The sequence below is a fragment of the Bacillus rossius genome, chromosome 1 (genome assembly GCF_032445375.1).
Source record: "Bacillus rossius redtenbacheri isolate Brsri chromosome 1, Brsri_v3, whole genome shotgun sequence".
Taxonomy (NCBI): Eukaryota; Metazoa; Arthropoda; class Insecta; order Phasmatodea; family Bacillidae; genus Bacillus; species Bacillus rossius.
The window spans coordinates 239,611,403-239,638,565 of NC_086330.1; the positions used below are offsets into that span (position 1 = coordinate 239,611,403).

The 27,163-nt window shown below is 37.5% G+C and overlaps 1 protein-coding gene across 2 annotated transcripts in view; it reads right to left on the bottom strand.

The window, feature by feature from the left end:
- LOC134527399 (tubulin-specific chaperone E) overlaps positions 1–27,163 on the bottom strand; it is a 137,452-nt gene that overhangs the window by 91,851 nt on the left and 18,438 nt on the right. For both annotated transcript variants that reach the window (XM_063360063.1, XM_063360064.1), the window contains exons 4-5: positions 10,080–10,268; positions 1,609–1,756 (exon numbers count right to left, since the gene is read on the bottom strand). In XM_063360063.1, the coding sequence (XP_063216133.1) occupies positions 1,609–1,756; positions 10,080–10,268 (337 nt within the window). The remainder of the gene's footprint in view (positions 1–1,608; positions 1,757–10,079; positions 10,269–27,163) is intronic.

A 27,163-nucleotide genomic window follows, 5' to 3' on the forward strand; every position in this document is an offset into this window, starting at 1 on the left:
TCATGAAGAAGAAAACTATTTGTAATATCACAACATCCCTCAAGAAAATATCAATGTTAAATAATTAATGCAAAAAATAATTTCCTTCGTTAGTTCAAACCAAGCAAAGTATCTACCCAAAACTAGAAGCCCTGAAATTTAATTTGATCACACTTACAATTACAAGTTCAGAGAAAAACAGTAAAACACATTTTTGTTCAGTTTAAAAGTGTGATACAAAGTACACAACATGAAATAAAACTTTTTTCTGTATAAAATTCAACAATTATACAGTGCATGCGCAAGCCATGTTTTCTGCCAAGTCGGAAACAAAAGAACATTAAAATTCCAGCATTTATGCATTACTTACCAATCAGTCTTTATTAAGGAGTTTTTAAGGATTCTTGGTGAAATTCTAAGAGCTTTTAAAGATAAACAATCAACTTTTTAAGGATATTAAGGTGACATACGAACCCTATATATTAAATGTACATGACGCCACATTAGTAGAGCACATTCGTGCAATTCTGGATCTGGTCGCTAGTTATTTATGTTTGAATGTGTTTTCCATACCATAAGTAATTCTGTGCCAAAGGTAAGGTCAGCAGACATGTGCACTTGCATATTCTTTGCAATAGAAACTGAGGTCATGATTTTCAACAATCATGATTTGCTGGTATTCAGTTTTCTAATTTTTGAAACAATAAATAGAGCAATTTAACTTAGTGTTTTGGTTGTTCCATATTGCAAAAGAATTATCTTCAACAAAATATGGTTAATATTCCCAGCAACAAATGACCACCAAAACAAACCAAACTCACCAACATTTACTTTCAAAAAGTTTACAATTTTTAGGTTGTTAGGTTGTCTCTAAATCGTACACCATTTCCATATTTCCAAAGAAAACAAAAGCATTAGTTACAGCACTGAGTTGCAACTCTTATCTTCCTTGCTGTGTGCACAAGGGCCGCAGGACACACAAAGTTGAAACATTTCAAAAAGTGTTCAAAGAGAATTTACAGATCAGACAACTTAGTATTTCTGTTAATTAAATAAGTAAAATGTAATATCGAAACAAATAATGGATTTAAATTTGGGAAGGGAAAAAAATTGTTTTATACATGAAACAAAGTTTATAGGCAACTTCTCACATAGGAAAAAATAATGAATATCTTATGGAGAAAATGGCGGGACTGAATCATATGAACGTAAAAGGTGGAAAATGTATTGTCCGGCAATGTCTTAAACTAGTTTTACTATACATAATACTAGGCATGCACAAATTAAATTGTATGGTTGACAAACAAATTTGTATAAACCAGTGTTTCACAAAGGCAAAAACAGTATTTTTGGAAATTCAAAAATTTTTATTTTCACCCTTACAGTAAAAAAAATGTGATTTTTGATGCTCCAAATCATAATTGCTAACCTCAGGGCCAAACTATAGTAACTACCTATATTCAGAAACATTATTTAAGAAAAAAAATTACACCAACCAACAACAATATGAAACTACCTTAAATAAACCACTTCAAAAATTCATAAACCACAATAATTTTACTCTGTACTTAAAATCACATGTCCCTTTTATCACAATAATATGATTGGCAACAACAAAACAAAACCTACCTTTAAGAGTTCCAATTTTTGCCACATTATAGCACACTGTAGTATCTGAAACCAATCATAGCTCATTTTGGCAGCAATGATGTATTTCAAAGATTTAAAATGATCCTGCAATGCTTTAGGATTGTGTGGAACCATCAAAATATTGTCACTGAAACACACAAATTATTTTAATTTTATACAACAAGGCATGATATAGCCTCTCAATGGTTAAAATAACCTGAACATAGAACCATCAAGTAAAAATGACAAAGTCAAGTGTGATTTTACATTGATATTTCACACTCCTACACAAGGGCAAACTTTAAAAGAACAATTATTTATATGATGAAAAGCATTTACAAAAAAATTAATTCTCTTATAAACTAATTATGGGGCTAGTAATAGTTATCTGTTTATTACATCATACTTACTGGTATTTAAAAAGTAATTTTTATCTATATATATAAAAATGAAACCCGTTTTCCTTGGTCACGGCATCACGCGTGAACGGCTGGACCGATTTCACTAATTTTTTTTTTTTGTTGTGTTTGCTATGGTCAGGAGAAGGTTCTTATGAAAGAAAAAATTAAGAAAATTGTGCGGAAAATTAGAAAATTTAAGAATAATGAATTCCTATTTCCCTTGGTCTAGCCATCACGCGTAAATGACTGAACCGATTTCACTAATTCTTTTTTTGTTGTGTTTGTTATTGTCACCAGAAGGTTCTTATGAAAGAAAAAATTTCACAGAAAATTAGAAAATTTAAGAATACTGAACCACCATATATAAAATTATTTCCAAACTAACCCAACACTTTGTACAATATAAATATTTTTAAAGTAACCTTATGACGTTTGACATAGAATTGACAGAATGTTTGCTGCAAATATCTTCAAAGAGGATGTAAAGAAACTGTATCGTTTAGGAAATATTTATCAACATTAACGTTTTACTACATATTGTACCGGTACATTTGGTACAGAGCTGCTGGCGCAGGCTATTCTGGCTGTGTACATTCTGCCTAGGCCATTGTCATGCCATAATTCGTTATTACTGTGTTGCAGTTTAAAAATAGAAAAACAAATCAATACAATATGTAAACATTTTCTATGTTTGTTTTTGTGTGATATACTTGCTTATAAAGAAGAATACAACCGTTTTCTTTAATTTACAGTTGAATTTTCATTTTTGAACTTTTTTAATGTAACTTTATGTCGTTTGACATATAATTGTTTTAAAGACTAAGAAGATTTTTGTTTGCTAATAAGTGTTTGTTAATCATGGTAAGTTCACAGCTTCATATTGATTTTTAGAACTTTTTGGTGACTACACAATACTATAATTTGGTATACATGGTTATACAGAAAATGTATGAGAGCTTTTTATTTTCAGTTGGATTTTCGTTTTTAACAATGCCACCAACCAGACGTACAAGCTTAGGCCGCAGAACTCGAAATACGGCAAATTCAAATTGAATAGGTACTCATACCTAAGATAGGTCAGCTATACAAAATAAAGTAGTGCATCATTGCTACGCTAAGGCGGTACTAAGTTCGCCGGGTCAGCTAGTTTTATATAAAAGTGAGGACTTTTAGCCCTGTATTTCTGAAAATAAATTAAGGTAAAACTGGTTTAATAGTAATGTATAAAAAAAGTACTAAGTATTTCTCTATAATACAGATATTAGATGAGCCAGTACTCAAAGACACCAAACAAAAAACACAAAAAAAACTTATTTATTTAATTATTGTAACGTGCCCACCGACAGACATTAGTCCTTTACGGTGGGCACAACACACATGGACAGATGCAGATGTATGGACTTCCCCCCCCCCCCCCTTTGTCAGCACCAAGGCAGGCAGGACAGCCGCATATGGCCATCGCACGAGAATTTAAGTACCACACATCAGCAGTGAGCTGGGAATCTTTAAGGTTTCACAATGATATTAGAAATGAACAGAAACAAGGTGTGATTCCGTCTGAATATAATCACGTCAAATTTATTTAAGGGAAATTTATAACAGATAGAAAAGTCATTAACATACAATTTAAATTACTCAATTAATTAGCTCTCAGATATATTAAAAGAAATATGGGTTGACCCAAAATTAAATTATAAAAAGGTTTCATTAAAAAAAATACATAAACCAATAAAAAAATACAAATATATTTAAAATATCCCAGTATATATATATTTAAAGTCCAGAAATTGTGTTTATCTGATGAACTTAGTCTGACGGCGTGATTTAAGAAAGTTCAGAGAAAGGTTGAAAGATACAGTAGCACCGGAGGTCGGGGCTTCGTTTCCCGGAGATCACTCGGGAACATGATGCCAGGGCGCCTGTGTGTTGTTGAGGAAGGGTGGTGAAAATGCCAATTCGGCGTCCGGCTCTCGGACCCTGTCTGGAATAGTCCGAATCAAAACTGATCAGAACTTGTACACAGACAGTATAAAATGGGCAGAGAATGCCCGCGAAAGTTAAGGGGAGGTTGGGGAATGTCGCGCATCGTAACTCACCAGACAGGGAAGTCGGCTTCTATTTTCCGATGTGTCGCCAGCCAGGAACTGGAAACCGCAAATACGCGGCTGGGCGCGGACGTTTCTACCATATCAAAAAAAAAAAGATTTAAAAGAAAATAACTATTACTCTTTATACTATGCAGACGGACTAAACTACTTGAAGAAGATTACAGGGATAGCATCCCTTATTTAAGCGACTACATCGTCGGTTGCGGCCGGATGGAAGTCTTGCAGTGCGTTGATCCGCCGATAATCACAAACGATCCGTCTGCAGTCGCGACGCGAAGTGTCTCGCGAAGAACCGCATCTCGTAATTAAAAGTAAATGTTCAACCAAAAGTGGAGGGGGGTACTGGGACGTCCGGACCGAAAGGTTCCGAAGTTCCCCAAGTGGGACTTATAAAAAACTCTGACTCTGCTGTCTCGAAGTTGGTAGCACTGGCCGACTTTAGCGCTACCTGTTGAGGGGTGTCTGAAATAAAAAAAGAATCGACTCGCCCAAGGTGTCTGCTTAAACCAGGGGTTAATGGCGCAGTCAGGTGCTGCACTCTGGCAGCCAAGATAAGAAGTTACTGTTTCTGCCGCTAGATGTTGTGGGGGTCCAACTTTGCACACACATTTTTTATGCAAGTCGTCCTTGACGCCAGCCAACGCTTGGCGGGGTTAACAGCAGGGCAATTCTCCGGAGCTGAATTCTCAGAACTGAAGGGGGGTGGGGGGGTGGAGTAAGTGGGGGGCATAAAACGCAACCGGGCTGGGAACGGGCCTCCTAGCCGTGACTTTTGAGGAGTGAACCTAAGACGGGAAAGGCTATGGTCAGCTCGTCTCTGAGAAATGGTAACAACATCGTCCAGAGCTGTTCTATGCAGTTTTAGTCATGAAGGGAAGTAATGTTACAGACCTGGGACGTGCCTGCAAGCGAGAGAAATGTCAAACGGGCTGCCAACAAAGTCTTAGATTTGCAAAAGATCTGATAGGTCTCTGGGAAAGGTGCTTCAGTCTACTGGTACAAAGTTTAACCACGTAGAGTACACCAGCCTAACAAAGAGTAAATCACCCAAAGTAACCAAATTATAAAGAAAAATAAAATTTCCAAAAATAATTAAAAATTACAATAAAATTAGAATTTCCGGCACAGCAGAGAGAACAATAAATACAATCACCAATACATCAAATACAAACACGGGATGACATGAAATAACACGTAAAAAGAACACATAAATATATAGACATAAAAACATATTTATAAAAAATAGTAAAATAACAGACAAAAATTAAAATTTTACATGAATACAAGAAATAACTTTTGTTCGTAAATTATCTGAATAAACTAGAATAAACTAGTAGCCTAATATAAATATATAACGTAAAAATAAGTGTGTCTACATATCCTACTAATATCCTAATAATATTGTAAATGAGAAAGTTTGTATGCTTGGATGTTTATAACTCAATCATGAAAAAATGGTTAAACAGATTTGTATTAAAATTTGTACACAGATAGTTTAAAACCCGGATTAAAACATGGGCCACATATTAATATGAAATTACTTCCCTAATGGAGTGGAAAAGTGATAAATTAATTTTAATAACAGAAAAAATCATAGGTCAAAGACTTACAAACAGTGAGTGTGTCATTTATCTATGTCCGCCACACGGTCATACACATAGTAAGGTCTGGCAACTTCCTATCCTTTTTGGTGAGACCCGTCCGCTTAGTGGAGTAGTGGAGGCTACTAAACTAACGGCACTAATTACAGTTTAGTACTGAACTTCGTCGATAGATAGCGTTGCCTTGAATTTAAACGTGCTATTGTTTGATGCATCTGTCAAGTCTTGCATAGGGTTCGCGAAAGTTTCAAGAGTATCAAGTGCTCAAAACTTACACGTACTGGTGGATAATAATAAATCATACAATGTTGTCTACAGAAGTATATTAACTTAAAATAGGTGCATAAAATAAAAAAAACCACATACAACGATATGATGAGTAAAATTTTGTATAATTTTTTTATTATTATTTTCACATTTTTAATTTTTCTCTGGATCCAATTCTGAATTCCACGCAGACGAAGTCACTGACAGATGCTAGGATGAAATAAATAAGATTATAAATTAACATTAAGAATGGGCTTTACAGAGAACATTTTTAACAAATATTTTGTTATTGGTTGGATGTAAATATTCCTTATACTTGCTGTAATTAGTTATCAATCTGTATACACTATCATTATTCTTATTTGAGTTGCAAAGTAGTGGAGGTTTACAACTGTTGAAGGAATTTTAATGCCTGCAGTTTCGAAAATATAAGGACATTTGAGGTAATGATAATAGTAATTATGAATAAATAATGCATCAAGAATGTTCCTTCCATCCTTTAGAGATCCTAGAAAGGAATTTATAAAAATAGTTTCATTTGTTTTTTGAGATAAATAATTTGAAAATTTGATTTTGAGTTTTGTTGAGTTTCTCAATGTCAGTACTGTTGATGTTATTCCAAATAATGGAACCATATTAAAGTTTGTATCTTAATAAGGGTAATGAGGGACAGAGTGGAATCAAAATTTGTAGAATAGTAGGTAATAAACTTAATGAGACCAAGAATTATGTTAGAATGAGATTGCGCCGAACTCGTGTTTGTCTCAGTGAACCTTCGGCTGTCTTCGGCCTTTGTCGGTTATAGTGTCGTGTTCCTACCCCCTCCCCTCTCATCCCGCTTACCCCTCCTGCCCACTCCAGTTTTCTGGTGACCCTCCCTCCTTCCCCTTCTTAGGAACTATTTTTTTGCATGCGGATTTACATCCCGCTTAATTTATATAAGCTCTTGCTCACTTGCCTCTTGAATCTCTTCACTTAAGTTCCTTGGACGAGCTTGTTGTGATGGCCGGTCTAGGGGTCGATCATGGGTAAGTGTCTTAGTTCAAATTTGCGAGTAATGTGGCTCAGTGGCATATTGACCCATGTTAGTTCTTGTATACTGTTTAAATTGAGGTTTGGATTCACGGGTCTCTTAGCATTGGTTTATCTGGTTATATTACCCATGATCGACAACCAGATGACGCGCATCACAAATTATTTATGTTAACTTATATGATGCACTAGCCTTGCTTTGTAGAACCCTAACTTTAGGGTGTGTATAGTTAATCTAATGCTCTCATATTGTTTGTACCTTGCACACGTAATTTCGCATAATGTTTATTCTCTAACGATAAGTGTTGAGTTTGCTTATTAGTAACTAACATCCACTAATTACTTACGTTTCATTCATACGTTCATTATGTTGTACGTACTGTAAACACTTGTATTGTACACACACTACGTCAGTACGTCTCTTACGTCTTATTACGTTCAACATACTGTACACGTATAAATAATGTACACATATATACACTATTTGTATATACGTTCACTACGTTTATAGGCACCTATCCTTTGCAAGGTTTCGCCTATTTGTTATGTTCAATGATTTCCTTATTTTAGATGTATCAAGGAAATTCCTTTTCATACGTAAAGTACATAGAACGTTATACGTTTCTTACGTATGACAAATAGCATGTGTATTACGCTTATCCATGTATACTATTATACCTTAGTGGAGTATATCTCCTGTGTTATGTAATTCATACTTATTTGCCTAAACTGTTCAACTGCATCTATTATGAATAAAAATGCTGAAGGACAGGAGCAAGGAGAAGGGAACAGTGATATGTTTGTCATGGGTATGGAAAAACTATTAGAGAAGGAAATAAGTAAGATTATTTTTGCTGCTAGGAGTTACAGAGATGGGTCCATTAGTTACTAAATCATTTACCTTCAGTGATAGTTATTTTCTCATAATTCCAATATAATTCCAGAATTTATATATTTAATATGCCTTGCCTTTGAATGGTTTTCCTTAATTAAATGTTTAAATACCTAGGGGAACTCTTAACACTTTTCACACTGTTCCTACCTCTAGGGACTTATTGGTACTTCGACATCTGTTTGTATTTTATCCCCGTCGCCAGCTGGAGCTTCCTTTGACGGGGGTACGACGTCATTGTACGCTTTCAGATATAAGAGATTCAATATGTAAATGGAAATTTAATTTGGAATCAAATAAAATGCCTACATCTTTAAAATAAAGTGATTTCAATATAAGAGAATTGTCAAGATTATAATCATAGACAATGAGATATAATTTTTTGGAGAAGGTTATAATGGTAGTTCTTTCATTGTTAAGTTGAACCATGTTAGAGTGACACGTGACAAGTGTTGGTGAGAGTTTTTGTAGCGGGACTGAGCCGCGGAGCGAACGTGTAGAGCGTCCCGTGTACCCACGCGGACCCTCGGTGAAACACTAAAATGAAACGTATTTCTCACCAACTTGTGTTACAATCATTTCCGTAGTCCTCTGTCCTTCACACGGCCGAGAGGCCTTCACAGCCAAGGGAAAACCATTCAGGTTAGATTCCAAGCCGTGCACCTGGCGGGGCACGCGGGGGCAGAGTACCCACGACCCGACATCAACGGCCTAGCAGCCCGCTAGCCTGGCGCCCCTCCGGACAACAACAGTATCGCGACGCCCGTAGCGCCCGTCAGGTACCTCCCGGGCCTTTCACAGAGGTCGGGTGACGGCAAATGGCACCCTTGCATTGGGCATAACTACAGCCAAAAATTACGAAAAATGCACCAAGATCAGACAAAGGGGACGGAAGACTGGCATTTTGGACGCGCGCGGCGAAATTTGGCACACAAAGGAGCAGCGACAAAGGGACCACCCAGGAGAGCACGTCATAGCCCGCACCACCCCTCCTCCTCTCACCGCAACGAGCATCCTCGCCCGCGCCGCGCCCCCACCCCCCATCTTCACCGCTCCCCTCCCTTATCCTTCACGTTCCTCTTTGTGCGGCTGTCCAGGCGCTCTTCACCCCCGCACCCCACTATCTACTCCTGATGAGGGCCCATATGTAGTCAAAAATTTTGAGTAATTTTGTTATATTTGTTATGTTTTCAATCCTGTCTGTGCCAAATTCTGTACTGTAATTTTTATACATTATTTTAGTATCTCATTGACATTTCACCTATTTCTGAAACATATATTTAAATTTATAATGATTTAAATACAGAGTTAGAACTTTAGAGCTGCACTGACTTCCCATTTTTTCATTACTTGTTTTTACTCATTTATTTTAAATTTCCTCAATTTTATCAGCATAGGTAGCCTAAATATTGCTGAAGTTATTCTATACTACAGATTCTACATCATTAGCAGTACCTTAGAAAATCTTTCATTCTTCAGCAAGGAAAAAAAAAGAGATAATAGCTTGAGAATAAATTAGTAGATTTGTGAGGTTATTAATTAAGATATAAAATTTCAAATGTGATAACTTAACTCAGAAACTCCAGAAGCAGAATGCAGTAGCGATATACAGGTGTTAATAATGAAACCAAATTGTTTGTTACTAAGGTAATTAAAAAACCAATGTAGGTAGGTGTATAATATTAAAACTGACCTCTTAACCGACCAATCGATTCATTGATAGACAGACTGACTTATCAAAGTCTAGCATCAACAATTGGTCATGGAAAAAAAGCTATTTTATATAAATAATTTTAGAAATCAATAACTAAAAGCTTACAGATAAGAAAAAAATATTTGTTGTATTAAAACCAAGCTTGTTCTAATGGAATATGAATGTGTAATTTCTGATTTAATTTTTTTTAATCTAAGTTCAAGTTTTTTGTCTGAAATTTTATTTGTAGCTTATTTTTTGTAATTTTATTTGCACACCCACAAAAATTAAATTTATTTCTACCTCTAGCAATACATTTATGTAAACACACATACGAGAAAGGCAGTGCATCATTTCAGCAGAAAATTCTGCCCTACTAGGTGCATTAGTCTACCCTAAGAAATTAAGGGTTTGGGCTCAGTTCTCTGTGGAAATAACTAGTTCTAAAACAATTTTTTTAATGTAAGGTTATCAGACCTGATAGTCAGATTTTCCAGAAACTCCAACTGGACAGCTATCTCAGCAACAGACTCCCAGGTATTCAGAAGATTCTTCGATAAGTCAAGCTCTCTCACATTCGGGCACATCCTCTGCAGATGTCCTGGGGGACCGGCCCCATTCACCATCATTTTGCATACCGAAACTATTTTCAGATCCTCGAAATGGCTGCACAATCATAGAAAGTTGGATATCAGTTGCTGATCTGATATTACAATTAGAGCTACACACATTTTTAAATCAAACAGTGGTCACAATAATAATATCTACATAGTTTACACATTGTGACATATTACCATTAGAGCATGCTGAAATAAAAGATAACATTTTATATCAACAATGTTCCAAAACTAGTCATAAATTATAAGTTCAATAATAACATTCCTAAAAAAAAATATTATTAAAACATTATACTGCACTCTTTTATCAACACTGTAGATCAAATTTATTTCCAGAGGCTGCAAAACATACCTATGCACACTTGAGAATTATTTTTTGCTGTTTTATTCACAAAAAACATAAGACACTATGAATCATTTCCTAAAAAAAAGTCATTATCAAAACTTTATGATGACCATTGTTTAACAGGTAAACCATATGATTTCACTGTTATTTATAGAACATAATATGTACCTAACTTAAATTGTGTATGCTGTAATCTATTCCAACTTATGTAATCATTACAGCATATCTTCCATTATAAGATTACCAAAACAGATTTTAACGAAAGCAGGGATTTCTAATAATACCTAAATTAAACACACACACATTATCACGTTATATACACATAACTACTGCAACACATTACCCAAGGCTAAAAATGTAAACAAAATAAGAAAACCAGTCCATCTCTTAAGTAGCCTATATGACAATTTGCAGAGCTAACACTACTTCATGAGAAAACCCTGAAACTAAGTACTAAAGGATTACCTTTAGAGCACCAATGCCTGGATTGTAAACTTGGGAACACCATGAATGTGTTAGCCAGTTTGTGAAGTTGCATTGAAGATAGTTAAGAGCTCTAGCATAAAGCAAAAAGAAACTTGGCATTAATGTCATGCGAAAACATTATGTAATGTATTAGTATTTTTATGGGGCACGCAGCCTGGCGCTGGTCTAGCCCCTCCCCCCGGCGTGCCACGTCACTCACACAGACACATTGGAATTTGGCAAAATTGCCCCAAGTCAACCCCACATCTTATCCAAAAATGTTTTAAAATTATTTTTATTTTTGTTACTTCTATTTAAAAGTGGTCCCCGTCTCAACATGCAGTTTATGTGTCGCAGTTTCAATTCCCACCTTCTCCCATACTGTTATTCTGATTCCTCCCTGTGGTTTTAAGAATGGGCAATGGGCTATTTTTAAATTATCTTTATTAATGAAAGAAAAAAACTATCACAATACAGTATACTTATATGTTCATATATCACTATGAAATATTTAAAACAAAAAAATTTAATAGCTAGAAAACTATCACTAACAAGTATGCTTATAAGAATAAATGTATGTATAAATATAAAAAAAAAATTATTAACAGATATTTATATCCTCTTTACAAAAACATTTATTAATTTTTTTACCACGCTTCGAAATGGTAAGTTGTGGGTTCGAATCCACCTATATCTACTAAATATTTTTATTTCTTCAACAAATTTTAATAAACTACACGTAAGGTTTAATATAAGATGATTTAAACAATGCTAGTAGGTTACACTGAAAATATTGTTCTAGTAGTAGTGTACTTCACAAGCAGTGAAAGGGCATAAAGCACTGTGGTCACAGTCGAGGATGGCCGATCATAGACGATGGGTGGAGAGAGGACACAATAATACTTTATTCACTCCAAGACCATACCGGCACTTTCAGCACGTCACCTACAGAGCCTGAGGTAGCCAGCCAGCTGTCTTGTCGAGACGAGAAAGAGAGAAAGAGGCAGTAAGAAAGATGGAAATAGTGACGAATCCCTGCGGAACACTAGTCACCTCCTACAATCTCTCGCCTGAACACAAGTCATTTCTGTTATTTGCAATCTACATTACTTACAGGATCGATATGCAGAGCTGCTAACCATTACAGATTTTCCATAAATATTACAGATTCAACACAGAATTACGTAACATTGCTGGTTTATTACGGAAACGAAGCTTTGTGCTGCATGGTAATGGAAATAATTCTGTTTCTGGTGTGCGTGTTTCGTGAACGCAGTTCGAATACATCACGTGGTTGCACAAATAACGGAACTAGTAATTGTGAGCATGTACTGTCGAAATAAGTAAATTAATTCTCGTGTTTTGAAATAATAATGGGATGGTATTACGTCCGTTGTACGATACCACTAGTACATATTCTCTGACTTTTCATTTGTTTACTACTTACATCACGATAATTTTTGTACAGTACTCTGGCTAACCTGTGTTGTTTTAATTTCTTTCTTAAAAGCCATTTTTTTCATCAAAGTGTTTTTGTCGTGTCTACAGACGTGAAATTTTTTTATGTTTTCCGATAATGTAGAGTTATTCAGTGCCAGTTGTAGAAATTAAGCATGTGACAGAACAATGTGTAACTGGGGGGAAAATAAAGAACGCTATTCATCAGAACTTTCGACCTAACTATTCAAAAGAATGGCCATGCTGTCGTCTTAAAATGTTTTGGAACGCCACGCATTTTGTAATGTATGCATGTGTGACTTTTCGATTGCACATGGTGGAAGCGATAACTGTACACTGCATATTGAATCATAGAAACATGCGGAACATTTTAAAGCCGTGAAGAGCAATAAATCTATATCCTCGTTTTTCGCTACATCTGAAGAAACAAAAGTAATGAACGCAGAGTAATTGTTTACAAATTTTTTGGTAGAACACAATTTACCAATAGCAGTAGCAGATCATTCGTTTAATTTTTTAAAGCTATGTTCCCAGACTCATAAATTGCACAGAAATATTGCTGTGCGAGAACAAAAACATCTGCCTTAGTGGAGTATATGGCTGGTGAAACTAAAAGTGAAATTGTTGAATCTTTGGTAAGTGGACCATTTGCTTTAGCTACTGATGGGAGTACTGATTGTAATGTAGTGAAGATTTATCCAATCGTTGTTTCATTTTTAAATCAAACACAAGGTAAAATTTGCAAATTTACTGTTATCCCTTCTTGAGAGTACAGAGTGCTGAATCAGGAATTTGAACATTTTGGAATTTCTTGGAAAAATTGTGTAGTGTTTGCATGTGACAATTCCAATACTATGATTGCCACAAACAAAGGTGTGGTACCTACCATTTGTTAAAGAAAAACATCCAGCTATTGTTGTGCAAGGCTGCTCGTGTCACATCATTCATCTAGCTGCTAAAAAAGCCAGTGCACAGCTAACAATTATTAGCATTGAGACATTTTTGGTGAATACTTTCTATTACTTAGAAAAAAAGTTCAAAATGCCATAATCATCTGAAAGTGTATCAAGAGGTATGTGGGGTAAAGTCACACAAAATCTTGGCAAGTTCTGTTGTGTGTTGGACGTGAGTAAGCACGAACAGTGCTTCGGTTTTGCTCCCGCGATCAAAGTTTTGCTCACCAACGAGTCCGTTAATCCCATTGTGTTGACGTGTGAAAAGGTGTCCACCACTGATAAAGATAGCGCTATCACGGACCTGATTAAGGCGTTTCTTGATGTAATTACAAAGAGGATTGGGAAGTGTGATATCATGCCATACCGTTTCTTTCTTAAGGATGAAATCCCAGTTCGGTCGAAATACCACAAGGTGTCACCACCTAAATTGCTGAAAATGAGAGATATAATTTGTAAGTTGCTAGATGCGGGTGTGATTTCGACTTCGAATTCCGATTACAGTACACCCACTTTTCTCGTAAGTAAAAAGGATTCGTCTGAATTTTGCATGGTTCACAACTTCAAACCGCTAAATGATAAGATCATTTGCCACGAGGTTTTTCCGTTACCCACTGTTGAAAGCGCTCTTCAAAATCTTGGAAAGGCTAAGATTTTTTCGGTCATAGACCTTAATGCTAGCTTTCACCAATGTCTGCTTCATCCAGATTGTCGTAAGTTTACAGCCTTTTCCACCCCTTGGGGTCACTATCTATTTAACAGGGTGCCAATGGGAGTTAGTTTCGGTAGCCAGGCCTTACGTCGAGTCTTGGACCATGTCCTGAGCGACTTGAAATTCCAGTTCCTATTTAATTACATTGATGACATTATTGTTTACAGCGAATCATTTGAAGAACATTTGGTACACTTGAGGGAGGTTTTCTTGCGACTTAGGCAGGTGAATCTTACCGTTAATCCTAATAAAATTAATCTAGGGAAAGATCACGTTAAGTTATTGGGTTTTGTTATATCCCGAGGGAATTTAATTATGGACTCTAATAAAATCTTGCCCATTGTTAATTTTCCTAGGCCCGAAAACTTGAAGGGGGTCCAACGTTTTTTTAGGAATGTTGGGTTAATTTTCCCGTTTCATACAGGACTTTGCCTCAATTAGCGCGCCGCTTAATGACCTACGTAAGAAAAATGCTGTTTTCTCCTGGGAGGTGGAGCAAGAAAAGGCATTTGTCACCCTTAATAGTCGAGTCGACTCGCCTCTCCACCAGTACTAGTGCTGCCTGACTTCAATAAGATATTTGCGCTTCACGTTGATGCTTTATCTATCGCCTCAGGAGCAGTTCTGGGACATCTTGAGCAGGGTGTGTTACGTCCAATTGCGTTTGCGAGCCGCACCCTTCTCAAGTCAGAGAGACGACTCGGTACCTATGAAAAGGAGGACTTAGCCTGTTTGTTTGGCGTAGAAAAGTTTGCATCATATTTGGATTGAAAGGAATTTGACCTCTACACTGACAATCAGGCCTTAAGTTGGCTTTTTAACCACCCGCACCAATTAGGGAAGTTAGGCCTTTGGGTCCTCCGCCTCTCCCAATTCAAGTTTCAAATTCACCATTTGAAAGGCTGTGAGAACGTGGTAGCCGACACTTTGTTGTGCATGTTCAACCCCGAGGAGTTTGAGATGGCAGAGAATCCATCTGAGACAGAGACCGAGCTTGTAGCCACGTGTAAATTATTTCCTGAATCATACTTCAACATTAGAGATTGCCAGCTAGAGGATCCTCAATGCATTAGCATTAAAAAATAATTAAAACTAAAAAAGCTTATTACCTATATTGAGGAAAACGGGTTAATTATTTTTACAGGGAAATCCGGTTGTGCTCAAAAGGCAGTGCCTTTAGTCTTACGTCCCATGGTGTTGGCATATGTACATGCCTCCCTGATAGGTGGTCACCTAGGCATCGAAAAAACGTAACGTAGAATCTCAGCGCACCTGGCCTGGCCAGAGATTCATGAGATTGTACATAAATATGTCAGATCATGTCACGACTGTCAGATCAGCAAGCCTCCTCAAAATTCTAAGGTAGGGCTGTACTGCGCTGACTCACCTGTGGCCCCGTGGCATGTGGTTCACATGGATATCTTTGGTCCTCTCATGCGTTCGTGCAAGGGTAATAATTGTATCCTTGTACTGTTGGATATTTTCACAAAGTTTGTTATTTTGTTACCTTTAAAAAATATGAAATCCTTTTCTATATAGTCAAGGCCCTGAGGGACCATGTGTGGAAGTTGTTGGGCGCCCCGGCCATGTTAGTTTCTGACAACGCTAGGTACTTTCAATCTTCAGTTTATAAAGATATGTATTTTGAGTGGTCTATCAAGCCTATTTTTAGTAGCCCCCACTTCCCCCAGGGTAACCAGTCGGAACGTGTTAATAAGGTACTTAAGGGAATTCTCACATCATTTTATAGAGACGACCAAACCCTTTGGGATGTAGATTTAGATTTCATTAATGTAGGGCTCTGCCTCACACCTGGCTACAGGATTCCCTCCTTCTATTCCTTTCCTGAGCAGGGAGCTTTCTCACCCTCTGCTCAACCAGTGGGGTTTGCCGCCGCTGGACTCTGCGCTCGACAATGAGGGGTTACAGAAAGTTTTGGACACTGTTTCTTGTAATTTAAAGCGTGCGCGAGAGTCTGTCGCCAAGTCGTACAACAAATCACGGAGTGCTCATGGTTTTTGCAATGGCGACTTAGTTTTGTGTCGTTCATTTGTCTTTCCCTCCTTGGTCGAGAAAATAAATGTGAAACTTCTTACCCCCTACCAAGGGCCTTATAAGGTGGTAAGGTTTCTGGCTGAAAATACAGCCTTAATTGATAATGTTAGGATACGAGGAAAGTATCGCAAAGCGCATGTTTCGCAGCTGAAGCGATACTTCCCTTGAAGTTGGCCCTTTGAGTCCGGTTGTTTATTGTTTTTGTTTTTGCTCTCTCCTTATTTGTTTAAAGATGTTGGAGTATGGTGGTGTAGCTTCTTGTATGTTCTGTGGTTGCTCTCGCTGGACTCTTTGTTAACAGCTTGGTGTTCTCCCCTTGTTTTCCTGCCCATTACGGAGGCACTGCGCGCGGGTTGTTGAATAAGCGCACCAGTCATCTCCCCCGGCCGCAGATGTCGCTGAGATCTACCTTATTCAGTCTACTGCGCTCCCCGCTCCGCCCAACCTACCTGGAAGCACATTGGATATGGAGCTAAGCACGCTGTCACCCGGCCTGATGGAGGCGCCATTTCTTTTCTCTTGTCATCTTCATCAAGGACCGCCGACGACTCCCGGGCAGGACCCGCCCGTGGAGCCGTCCGCTTCGCCGATCCCCGTGGACACCTCTTGCCGCCCCCCAGCTGTCTGGGCCATGACATGGGACTGCGCCTCTTGCCTGAGGCAGACCGTGATGCGTCGTACAGCCCGGTACAGTTGGCTGCCTACCTTCAGGCGCTCTCCTGACGCCACCTGCCTGTAGCAGTGTGAAACCTGCTCGTCGAGTCCTGGCCACTCTGGGCAGGTTTCCTTCTTCCGGCTTGCTGTTGATTGCCTGCTGCCGTCCCTGGTGGGTGCGTGACTCCTTTGTTGAACACTGTCACCAACTTCCTGCACCTTCCCCCTTGGAAATGGAGTGTTGAGTGAGTAGCCGCGCCCCTGGGGACGTGATTCGTCGCCTGTATCGCCAGTGTTCCCGTCTACGTGCTGTAAAGAAGATTACTTCGGAAGTTTGTTTGTAAGTTGCTGTCGTCATGGAATATTCATTTCCTTCTGCAAGAAATAAACTTTTCTCTTCTCTTCGGCGCCGAAGAAACTCAACTGTCAAAACTGTTACTTGAAATTTGTTTGAATTGTGCCTATGGTACTGCTGTTTGATACCTTTTGTTGTGCTGATATATTGCTCCTGGTAGGAACATTAAAGGGTGGGAGAGTTGCAGCGTTCGCCGCTGCAGTTAAACTCCCGCGCGTGTGCCGACCCCCCCCCCCCTCCCACTACTTTGTCTGTCCCTCCTTCCCCCTCCTTTCCCTATCTGACCTCCCTTCTTGCTTGCTGTCTTCTCCTCACTTTCCCTCACCCGCCGTGCGCTTGCACACTGTCTGTCTGCGATGCCTTAAACTTGCGGAGGACCTGATTTAACCCTTTTTGACTGTCCACCGCTTGTCTGAGTAACATCGTCTAGTGTTTGGTAGCTTCGGCTTGGGCTGATAATGTAGCGAGCGAACTGCCCTATGGATGCATCGAGAGTTCCGACATGGCCTGAGTGAGTGAGTTTGCATTGGTTTTGTTGAGCGCATGGCAGCTGCGCCGTAACGTAGTTTTGTAAAAGTCAGTGTCCTTCATTTTGTATTCTGTTTCGGCTCGCTGTCTCTAAATTTAGTTTCTTTTATTACGTTCGTTTTGATTGAAGGTCACTGCAAGAATGTGTGATCCACCTCCGACCATGTCGGTTTCCAGTATCTCGGATGCCTAATTTTTTTTTGTAAATTTCGTAATTGCTTTTTTGGGTAAGTCGTTTTCCCTTGTTGGCGCTGTTAGAGTCTTGCGCGATCTATACTGTGACTGTTTATGATGAAACCTGCTTGAGCTATTTTCTTGTTAATTGGTGATTTGAGTCACTTCTTACTGTTACTTTCCTATTAGATTAGCATTTGCGTGACGTTTCTGCCCTCGTTTTCTTGCTTTGTGCAGACACTTGGAAAACTCACGCTTCCTGTAACATAACTTTTTACGTTTCAAACCTATGTTAATAATGTTTATTCTGTTTATTTTTTTTTGTATGTTAAATTTTGATATCTGTATGATAAACGCCTGGGCGTAACTCTTGTAATTCTTGTGCGCTTGTTTCGCGCTGAACTAATCATTGTCTTGGTCTTGTTTTGTGATAAGCAAGTCATTATCTGTATTTTAAGCTATGAAGCTTTTTCTATTGACACGTGTGTAATGGAATACACTTATGCCCTTTTTTTGAGCCTTGTCTGTTAACATTTCTCTAGTCTCTAATAAATTTGTACTCCCGACCCACTGATTCTTTTCTTGTCTTTCTGTCACAAACAAGGCACACTCTGGATCCTTATCCAGCTTACGTGTTTAATTTTGTCGTCTTACTTTTGGGCATCTTAATTTTGTAGCCTATTAGGACGGAGCGATCCCACCCAGTACGCTGCAAGGCACTAAAGCTATTATTTTGTAGTGATCCTGAAAATAAAGAGCCTTCAACTTCACAGTATGAAAAGGTAAAATTTCTCATGCAGGATCCACTTACGAAACTTTACTGTTATTTTCTTAGCAGTTCAGTTCCTGATTTCAACCAAGTAAATTTATTTCTCCAAAAGGATGCTCCTGTGATCCATGTATTGCAGAGAAATCTAGTTTGTTTATTGACAGATTTTCTTTTTGCTTTATCAAACCATCATCATTACTGTCACTTCGGTCACTGAAGTAGATTTTCAGAAGCGAAAAAATCAGTAACCTGATAATGATTTGATTATAGGTGCCAAAGCAAGAGCCTATATTACAAAAATACCAGAAGGTGATTCATACATACAGAAGTTCTATTCTAGTGTCAGATTATTCTATGAAACATCATGTAATTAAATTAGAAAGAAGTTTCCCTTTTGATGATAACTTCTTTAAAAATGCAGAGGTGTTGTTGACATCACACTGAGGAAGAGAACATCTTACCCATCGATTATTATTTAGTTACCAGGTATCCTAATTTTATTTCAGAAAATGAATATGACAGCCTTGAACAAGAATTTGCACTTTATCAATGTGATGATTTCTGTGAAGATATCATGAGCAATTTCAGAGTTTATGAAATTTTTGTGGAGGATTGCAGCTATTAAGAATGACAGTAGCAATTTGAAGAACAGAACAATCAGTAAAATAATGTTTCCGATGTTGTCTGTTCCCCATAGTAATTCTGCTACTGAACAAATTTTTAGCCTTGCTAGAAAGAACATGACTGAGTTTCGACCCTCATTAAGCATCCAAAAAAATAAAAGGTGGATCAAGTGGAGAAGTTTGTTTCAACAAGAAATTTTCAGAACAGCTGAGGAAAGCCAAGCAAGCCACAAGACAGTTCTTATCCAACCAGGATAAAAGAAGCAAATAAAAAGACAGTAGTTCAAAAGTTTAACTTTGAATACTTTGAATTGAAGATTCAAAATTTCCAGTAAAATTATTGACATTTCTTACATATTCAGATGATTGTATTGTTCAAATAGTTTTTTTTATTCATTAATTTGCATTGTATTTATAGGCCTATATTTTTCATTTCTTTGCATATTATTGTCCTTGTTTTATCTGTGTGTGTCAAAATTCCCCAGGAAAAATTTATCATGCATGATTTACACGTACTTTTTCATATAATTGTCATTACTAATGGGTGTTATTTGAGGATGGCAACTCTGAATATGTGTCCATGCATTGAATTTATGTTGGGACCTCATAATTTGTTTTACATGATCTTTCTTTAATTTACATTTTTCATTAATTTTTTTATAAAACATTGCTTACCCTGTAACTCTAATGTGCAGGCTTTAGTTATGCAGCTATCATTTGATTTATAACAGACAGCGAAGTTAAAGAGTTAGATGAGCTCCACACCACAACATAGAAATTATGTATTGAAAAAAATATTATCTGTAAAGTTTCCTTTCCTTCGAAGTTTAATGGTTGCTGTGGCGCCATCATAGTAGCCTGCGCCAGATATGATACCTGCTCTTTGTGTCTATTGTCTAGATAAGTGGTATTCAACCCGCATCTGCAGGGCACTTGACAGTCAGAGGGAATTATTTTTATTTTGTTTTTTTCTCTCTCTCTTGGATTGTTAACAAATTTTTTTGTTGAAGATTATTTTTCTTAAATCATTTGCATGTACAGTACAGAAGCTCACTATCTTTTAGATGTGCTTTATGCAAGAAAATTCTACAAGTTTAGTTTCATTGCTCAAAAGGGCAGATGATGCAGGATGAAATCTCCTGTTTCAGTTTTATTTTCTAAATCATTAAAAAAATATATCAATTTCTTTTTGTAAATTTACATTAATATTCTAAAACCTTTATTGTAAAGTCAATCAATGTTAGCATAAACATATTTTTAATTTTTTTTTAGTACACTTGGCAGCATAACACTTCGGTTTTATTAACATGTACTTTAATAATTTAACAAAAAAATAGTAATCGGATCTAAATAATTAATATTAAAAAATGTGATTTACAGGATAACAATAACATTACTTTTGCATACTGCAAAATAGCAAAAAAAAAAACATCTTGGAGAGAGAAAAAAATCATTATAATGTTTATGGTTATATTATGCGTTTGTAAAACACAACACTATCTAAGAAAAATAGTGTCAATTTACTGTCTATAGTTTTGCTTAGAATTATTTCCGTGTTTTTTATGTTTGTTGCAAAACTTGAAAGAATTTACTGAGGGATATTCGGTAATTGTTTGTCTGTTATAAAATTGCTCTCACTGGCTTTTGTCATAGGCAAGACCTGTCCCTTTCTCTCGTCTTATTTAAATCTTCATTTTGGTTTCACTTTGATGTAGTGACATAACAGTTCAGTGTGTTGGAAGTGTAAACAATGAGTGTGTTTTTTTTTTTTTTCTGCTTCTCCAGAATCAAACCTCTTGACATGATATTTCAGTTTTTACTTTATGATGCTATAGTGAACTTCTTGTCTAAATTGAACTTTGTCGGAAGTGTAAACTTCGTTTGTGTCGTGTACTGCTGTTTTGGTTACCATTTTATTCTAAACAAGTATTTTTTACACAAATTCATGTGGCTAATTATTTTTTAATCCTCAGTGACACCTTGACAATTTACACCAGCTTCGATTTAATTAAACATACTTGGAATGGTTTATTTTTCATGCAGATTTCACATATGACTATATTTGGTGAGAGCACAGGATGGATTGCAATAGTGTTTACCCACACTAAAGGTTTTTTCTTTAAAGGATGAATAACTTCTCAGACCTTTAATGGTGCTTTCTAGACTAACTCTATGTTCTGGGGAGGCTGGGTATGCATCCTTAGCACACGAACGCTTGATGGGATTGTCAAGGCATATATGAGAGTTCAATGCAAAGTATTTTATCCTGTATGCACGAGGGAATGGGGTTTATTATGTGTCGTGTTAAAGTTTCTTTCTTACTGATATACTTACGTCTTTCCCTATCCATGTTTGTAATAGTGTACGATTGTTTTTTTTTTCTGGGGTTTATTCCACAGAAACTGTAATTTTATTTTATGATTCTAAATAACCTAGCTCACTGTTGGCATGGGAAGAGTTGGAACTTTTTATTTCCATAACTGTTTGGGAACACTGGATGTGTCGAACCCTCCAGAGACCCCCAGTACACCGAGGGGAAAGTTTCTGAGGCAATGTGTGTGGTCACTATCCATATCTCCTCAAAAATTCATTTGGTTCTCTGCTACAGCTAATTTAATATAAAAAATAATAAAAAGAAATAACTAAAACTATTAAATCTCTTAATATTTTCAACTAAGGTTGTCATAATGCTGTTATGTCCTACCCGCAAGTTTTTACCTTATTTTTATTCTTGGGAATAAATTTAATAATTACTAGCTACACTAAATAAATGTTTTCATGAGATTATTGCATTTATAAAAATATTCCCATTAGTTATCAACGAAAACATAATTGTAAAATTATCATCATGTTGGTGGAAACACCAACAGTCTCGTTTCAATACATGGTTACATCTGCTGTGGTTTCATAATGGTTAAGACTTTAGGGTTGTGTTTCAATTGGCTGTGAAGACTCTCAGCAATAGCCCGTCCCACTCTTAGATTGCAGTACATGGCTTATGGCGCGTGCTGTTGCCAAATCTCTAACACATTACGAATTTCAGGAGATGTGTGTCTTTGTAATTCGGATAGAACAAGAAGCATTTTTAGAAATCATATCGTAATTTATAATATTTTATACTATTACACATATAAATTTGTAATAATGCCACTTTTATGTAAATTTCAAATAAAAACTACCTATTGTACACGAAAATTTCTTATAGTTTTCATTTATGTTTAAAAATCCCATATATATAGAGATATATATCACATTTTCATGGGCCCGATAAATGCCGTATTTTTGGACAAGTCATGTCCAAAATGATAAACAAAATACGGTAATGGAAATTCTCGGTCAAGTAAATATTGGGTCGAAATGGGGAAGATTTTTTGAAAAACAGAAAAATCGCAACTCCCATAATATGAATAATATCGCATCCGTTTTAACGTATGATAACTCAGAGTACCTAATGCCAAAAAATGTTTTCTAAATAAATTTTTGATACGACCAGCCGTAACTGCATGGGTTTGAAAAATATTTTCACCGGACAAAAAAACGTAACTGCCTTAGTAGACACATCAAATCTGTTTAAATTGTTTGTAAATATCATAATATTTTCCAAAACTTTGTCTAAAACAATGTTTGATAAGCTGCTTGGTGTTTAGAAGGATAGAAAAATAATTCAAAATTTTGTACCATGATCGCTATTAAATTCCTTCGTATTTATTTCATACATTTTACATATTATGTTCAAGATTCGATTTTAAATATTTTTGTAGCAACCATTACTGCAAGGGGAAGAAAAAAATATGGGTTTAAGGATATAAAAATCCCTTTTTGTTCTAATCTAAAGAAATATAATCATCAAAATCTTCCTGCGCCTTTAGGCTGCGCTGATAAGGAATTTTTTTTAACTTTAACTTACAACAAGAATCTGTTTACACACATTTCATTCATAGGAATTTATATTATAAATGTAACGTTAACTTGATTAAGAAATTAATAACATCACATACCTTTTAATCACTATCGCTACCGCCTTTGAATATATATACTGTATAGAAGTCGCGAGTGGATAGGATTTACTCTACGTTTTTCAAAAGCGTATGATGAGCAGCTTGGGAACTTCACCGCTGCAGTGCGCTGCCGTAACGCCCTGTATCGTCTTAGTTGTTATTTACACGTTAGAGCGCAGCTCTGTCGCCCGCTGTCATTCCCCGCACCCCCCACCTATCATTCACTGAAGCTCAAGTTCGTTCAACGGGAGGGGGAAGGGGTGTTTGAAGAGTTCGATACTTGTCCGCCAGGGACCACCACGAGTCGATGCCCTAGAGATGGTGGCGATTGCGGCGGTGAATTAACCAACTACCTCAAAACCGTATTAGAAATTTTAACCTGGGCTGGCGACTTCTATACAGTATATATATTCAAAGCTACCGCTGACCAATGTTGATACCACTTCCATAAGAGTAGCACAGAGCTAACCAGAAGAATGGGGTTGGGGCAATGGAGATGACTGGGATGAATTGGACAAGGCTAAACTTATCAAAAATCTTTCCTCGTCATCTTGAAGTTCGTCAGCTCTCCATAGCTCTTCTTCCATGTTTTACACAGTTTTTACATAATTTTTCCAGTTTTCTTTTGATGCGCGGTCATAACCCTTTGTTATTAAGGACTCCATATCATGTGCCTTGAAAGTTGTGTTATGCAGTCTTACGAACGATTTCACTTCGGCCCATACCATTTCAATAGGGTTTAGCTCGCAATGATGCAGGGGCAAGCGAAGTACAGTTCGACCTATGCATTTGGCTATTTCTTCAAGTTTGTATTTCTTGTACTTGTGCCTTTCCCGTCCTACTATGTGTAGCAATTCCCGCTTAATCATACTGGCATCATAAGGAATGCTTTTCTCCGTGATCCACTGTCTTATATCCCCCACACGCCAACGTTGCACGGGAATCGGTTCACACATCCTGCTATGGTATGACGCATTATCCAAAACAATAACAGATCCCTCTGGAGTGTTTGGCAAAAAGTTGTTCGGCAAACCACTTTTTATACCCATCTGCAGTCATTTCATCATGAGCGTCAGCTGTGTTCTTTTGCACAAGAAAGTAAGGGCAGCATTTTGAACAAAACCGTCCTCATTACCTGCATGCACTAATGCAAAACGTGCACCTCGTCCTGTAGGAGGTTTAAGGCCTGAACTAAGGCCTTCAATGGCTGCCTGCCGAGCGCTCTTCACTGTTGTATCTTTCCATGCCTTTTCCACACTGAGCCCCACATTTACCCAAGATTCATCTGTATAGATAACTGGTTTTCCTAAATCCCTAAATCTTTTTACTTCTCTCAAGTAGGTATGCCGCCACCGAATTATGTTGTCACGTTCTATGAATGCTGCCTTGTTTCCTCTTCTTAAATACTCAAACCCAATGTCGTGAAGGAACCTATGCAGGGTGGTACAAGAGAAATCTGGCAGTGATTCGTCACTATTCACTTTTGCTAAAATTACATTTAAAGTGGGAGGAATGTTAGCAAACAAAAAAGTTTGAACAATCCGTCGTAGCCCACTCTGCACAATGCCATCGTAAGTTTGTTTTCGGAAATTTTTCTGTTTGTCTTTCCTTTTTGATTTTACCTTACCAGGCGTACTTAGGGTACCATGTCGCTGCAGTTCCGTCCTTATGTTGTAATTGGTTCGTTCGGAACAGCCAGTTGCTTTGGAAGCTTCCTTAATTGCATTGCACACACACATATTTTTTGAAAAATACTCAAACACATTCAACACATTCAACACAATCTTGCACTCCCTCCCGCGTACCGATATAATTTCTTTTTGGTGTTCTATCTTCCATATTTTATATGTACGTAATAAAAATAAATGTAGAAAATAAAATCACGTATGTTAATATATAATTTGTCAAAATTATAACTGTAACGAGTCACCGGACACAACACATTGCTTCGTCGCGAGAGGCGATACTAACTGGCAGGCTGGTTTTCAGAAATTCGTGTCCAAGGAAACACATGGTTGACTAAGGAAGCCATGTATTTGAAATTTCTTGCAGGACAGAACCCCACTTATCTAAACACACGACCCTGTTTCCTCTTACGACGGCAGCTTGTGAGAGAAACCTCTATTGCAGCGCGCTCTTGTACTGATAAGACACATCTTTAACAGCTATTTCCACGGAAACTGTAGAAGCAATTGAGATGGAGCTGCTTTTAAAAACTAATTAAATTGATTGTGAACATTTTTCACGCTTTCGTCCCTCATCTATCTTTAATAGAAAAAAAAATTTCCACTGGTCAACTTTTTGATGTGTCAGTTTGTGAGAAAATGCATTTCAATATACAGTAAACTCTTGATTATCCGGGCCTGGATTATCCGGTTTTCGGGTTATAAGTGATTGATTTATTTATGAAGTTGTAAAAAAAATGACAGGGTGTAGCTACGCCGCGACTGCGCTGCGCTTTTTTTTTTTTTACTGCTGTGTCAGAAAGCTATTTACCTGACCCTTCAAACCCTCGTTCCCCCGCCACCTTCACCCGTCAATTTGTCACACTTTAAACCAAAAAGGAATGCCTTGACTGCTGCTTCCGGCTCAACTCCCTTCCCCCCACCCCTTTTTCATTTACTTTTCAAGCATTCTTTTCACAGCGCCCCGCCACGCTAAAAAAAAAATAATAATAATAATAAGGTCCCTCTACCTCTTTTACCTTCCCACACTCCTGACGGCTGGAAGAGGCATTTTTCATGCAGTTATTTACATCAGTTCTCCCAGGCACATTTGTATGGTAAGATAACACCCGACCTGGCTTAACTGCTGGTGGTCATGCCGCATATAAGATTATTGTGAGGGATTTTTATTTATCTTCAAACCAAACGCATACGTAAATTTGACACAGAAATGTGTTTTACATTATCACAGTAATGTTCACAACTTTAATGATATTATATTAATAAAAGTGAATTCTTTGTGTGGCGCATCTCAACATAGCGGCGGTATCCCTGGTTCCTCCACACAACTAGACAAAGGAAATTTTGTGAGAAAGCTCAGATGCTATTGGAATATTGCATCTTTAAAACCTGTAAAGCTACACAAGAAGAGTGCTTGTGTTTTTTTTTTTGCCACGCACACGCACACGAGGTCTCACACACGCACAAACACACATGGGGGGTGGAGAGGGGGGTGGTTTAGGAATTTCCCCTCTACCAGCCGAAGCAGCCAGTAACACAATGGGAGGGGGAGGGCTTCTTGAAGCCGCTGAGTGAGCGAGAGAGAGAGAGAGTGAGAGAGAGACAGAGAGAGAAAGGGAGCATGTTGTTCGCCACCAGACACCCCTTCCTCCCCCCACACCCCCACCCAACAACAGCCTTCATTCTTTCTCGACAGCTAGCTGCGAGTCATGGTCCACATCCCCGGGGCCAGCATAGCCACAGCCCTCTCTCGCTTAGCAGCCTTTGTTTACTGCGTGAACCTTTTTTTCCTTCCAACTAACGGTATTTTTCCTTGTTTGAAGATGCCATTTAAATCACTCTTTCTTACGAAAGAGCCAACAAGGAAGCACTCGTAATAACCAGATTAGTTTAGGATTACTATTTACGTAGTCAAACTGACGGTGCATTTCAAAACTCTCGTAACTTCGAAGGTCTCGTGGTATCCCAAACTCGTAGTTATGTTTGTAAAGTGCATCCTAATTTTAAAAGGCGGAATCAACAAGAAACAATATCTTGCCGCGCGAGGTAGAAAAATAAAATGCAATAGCTGGAAGGGGGAAAAAAGGTGTATAATATTGTGCTGTGGTTCAGACACTTATTTTGTAGTGACCCCCAGGATAATAGGTCGTTAAAAGGGTGGAGGGAGAT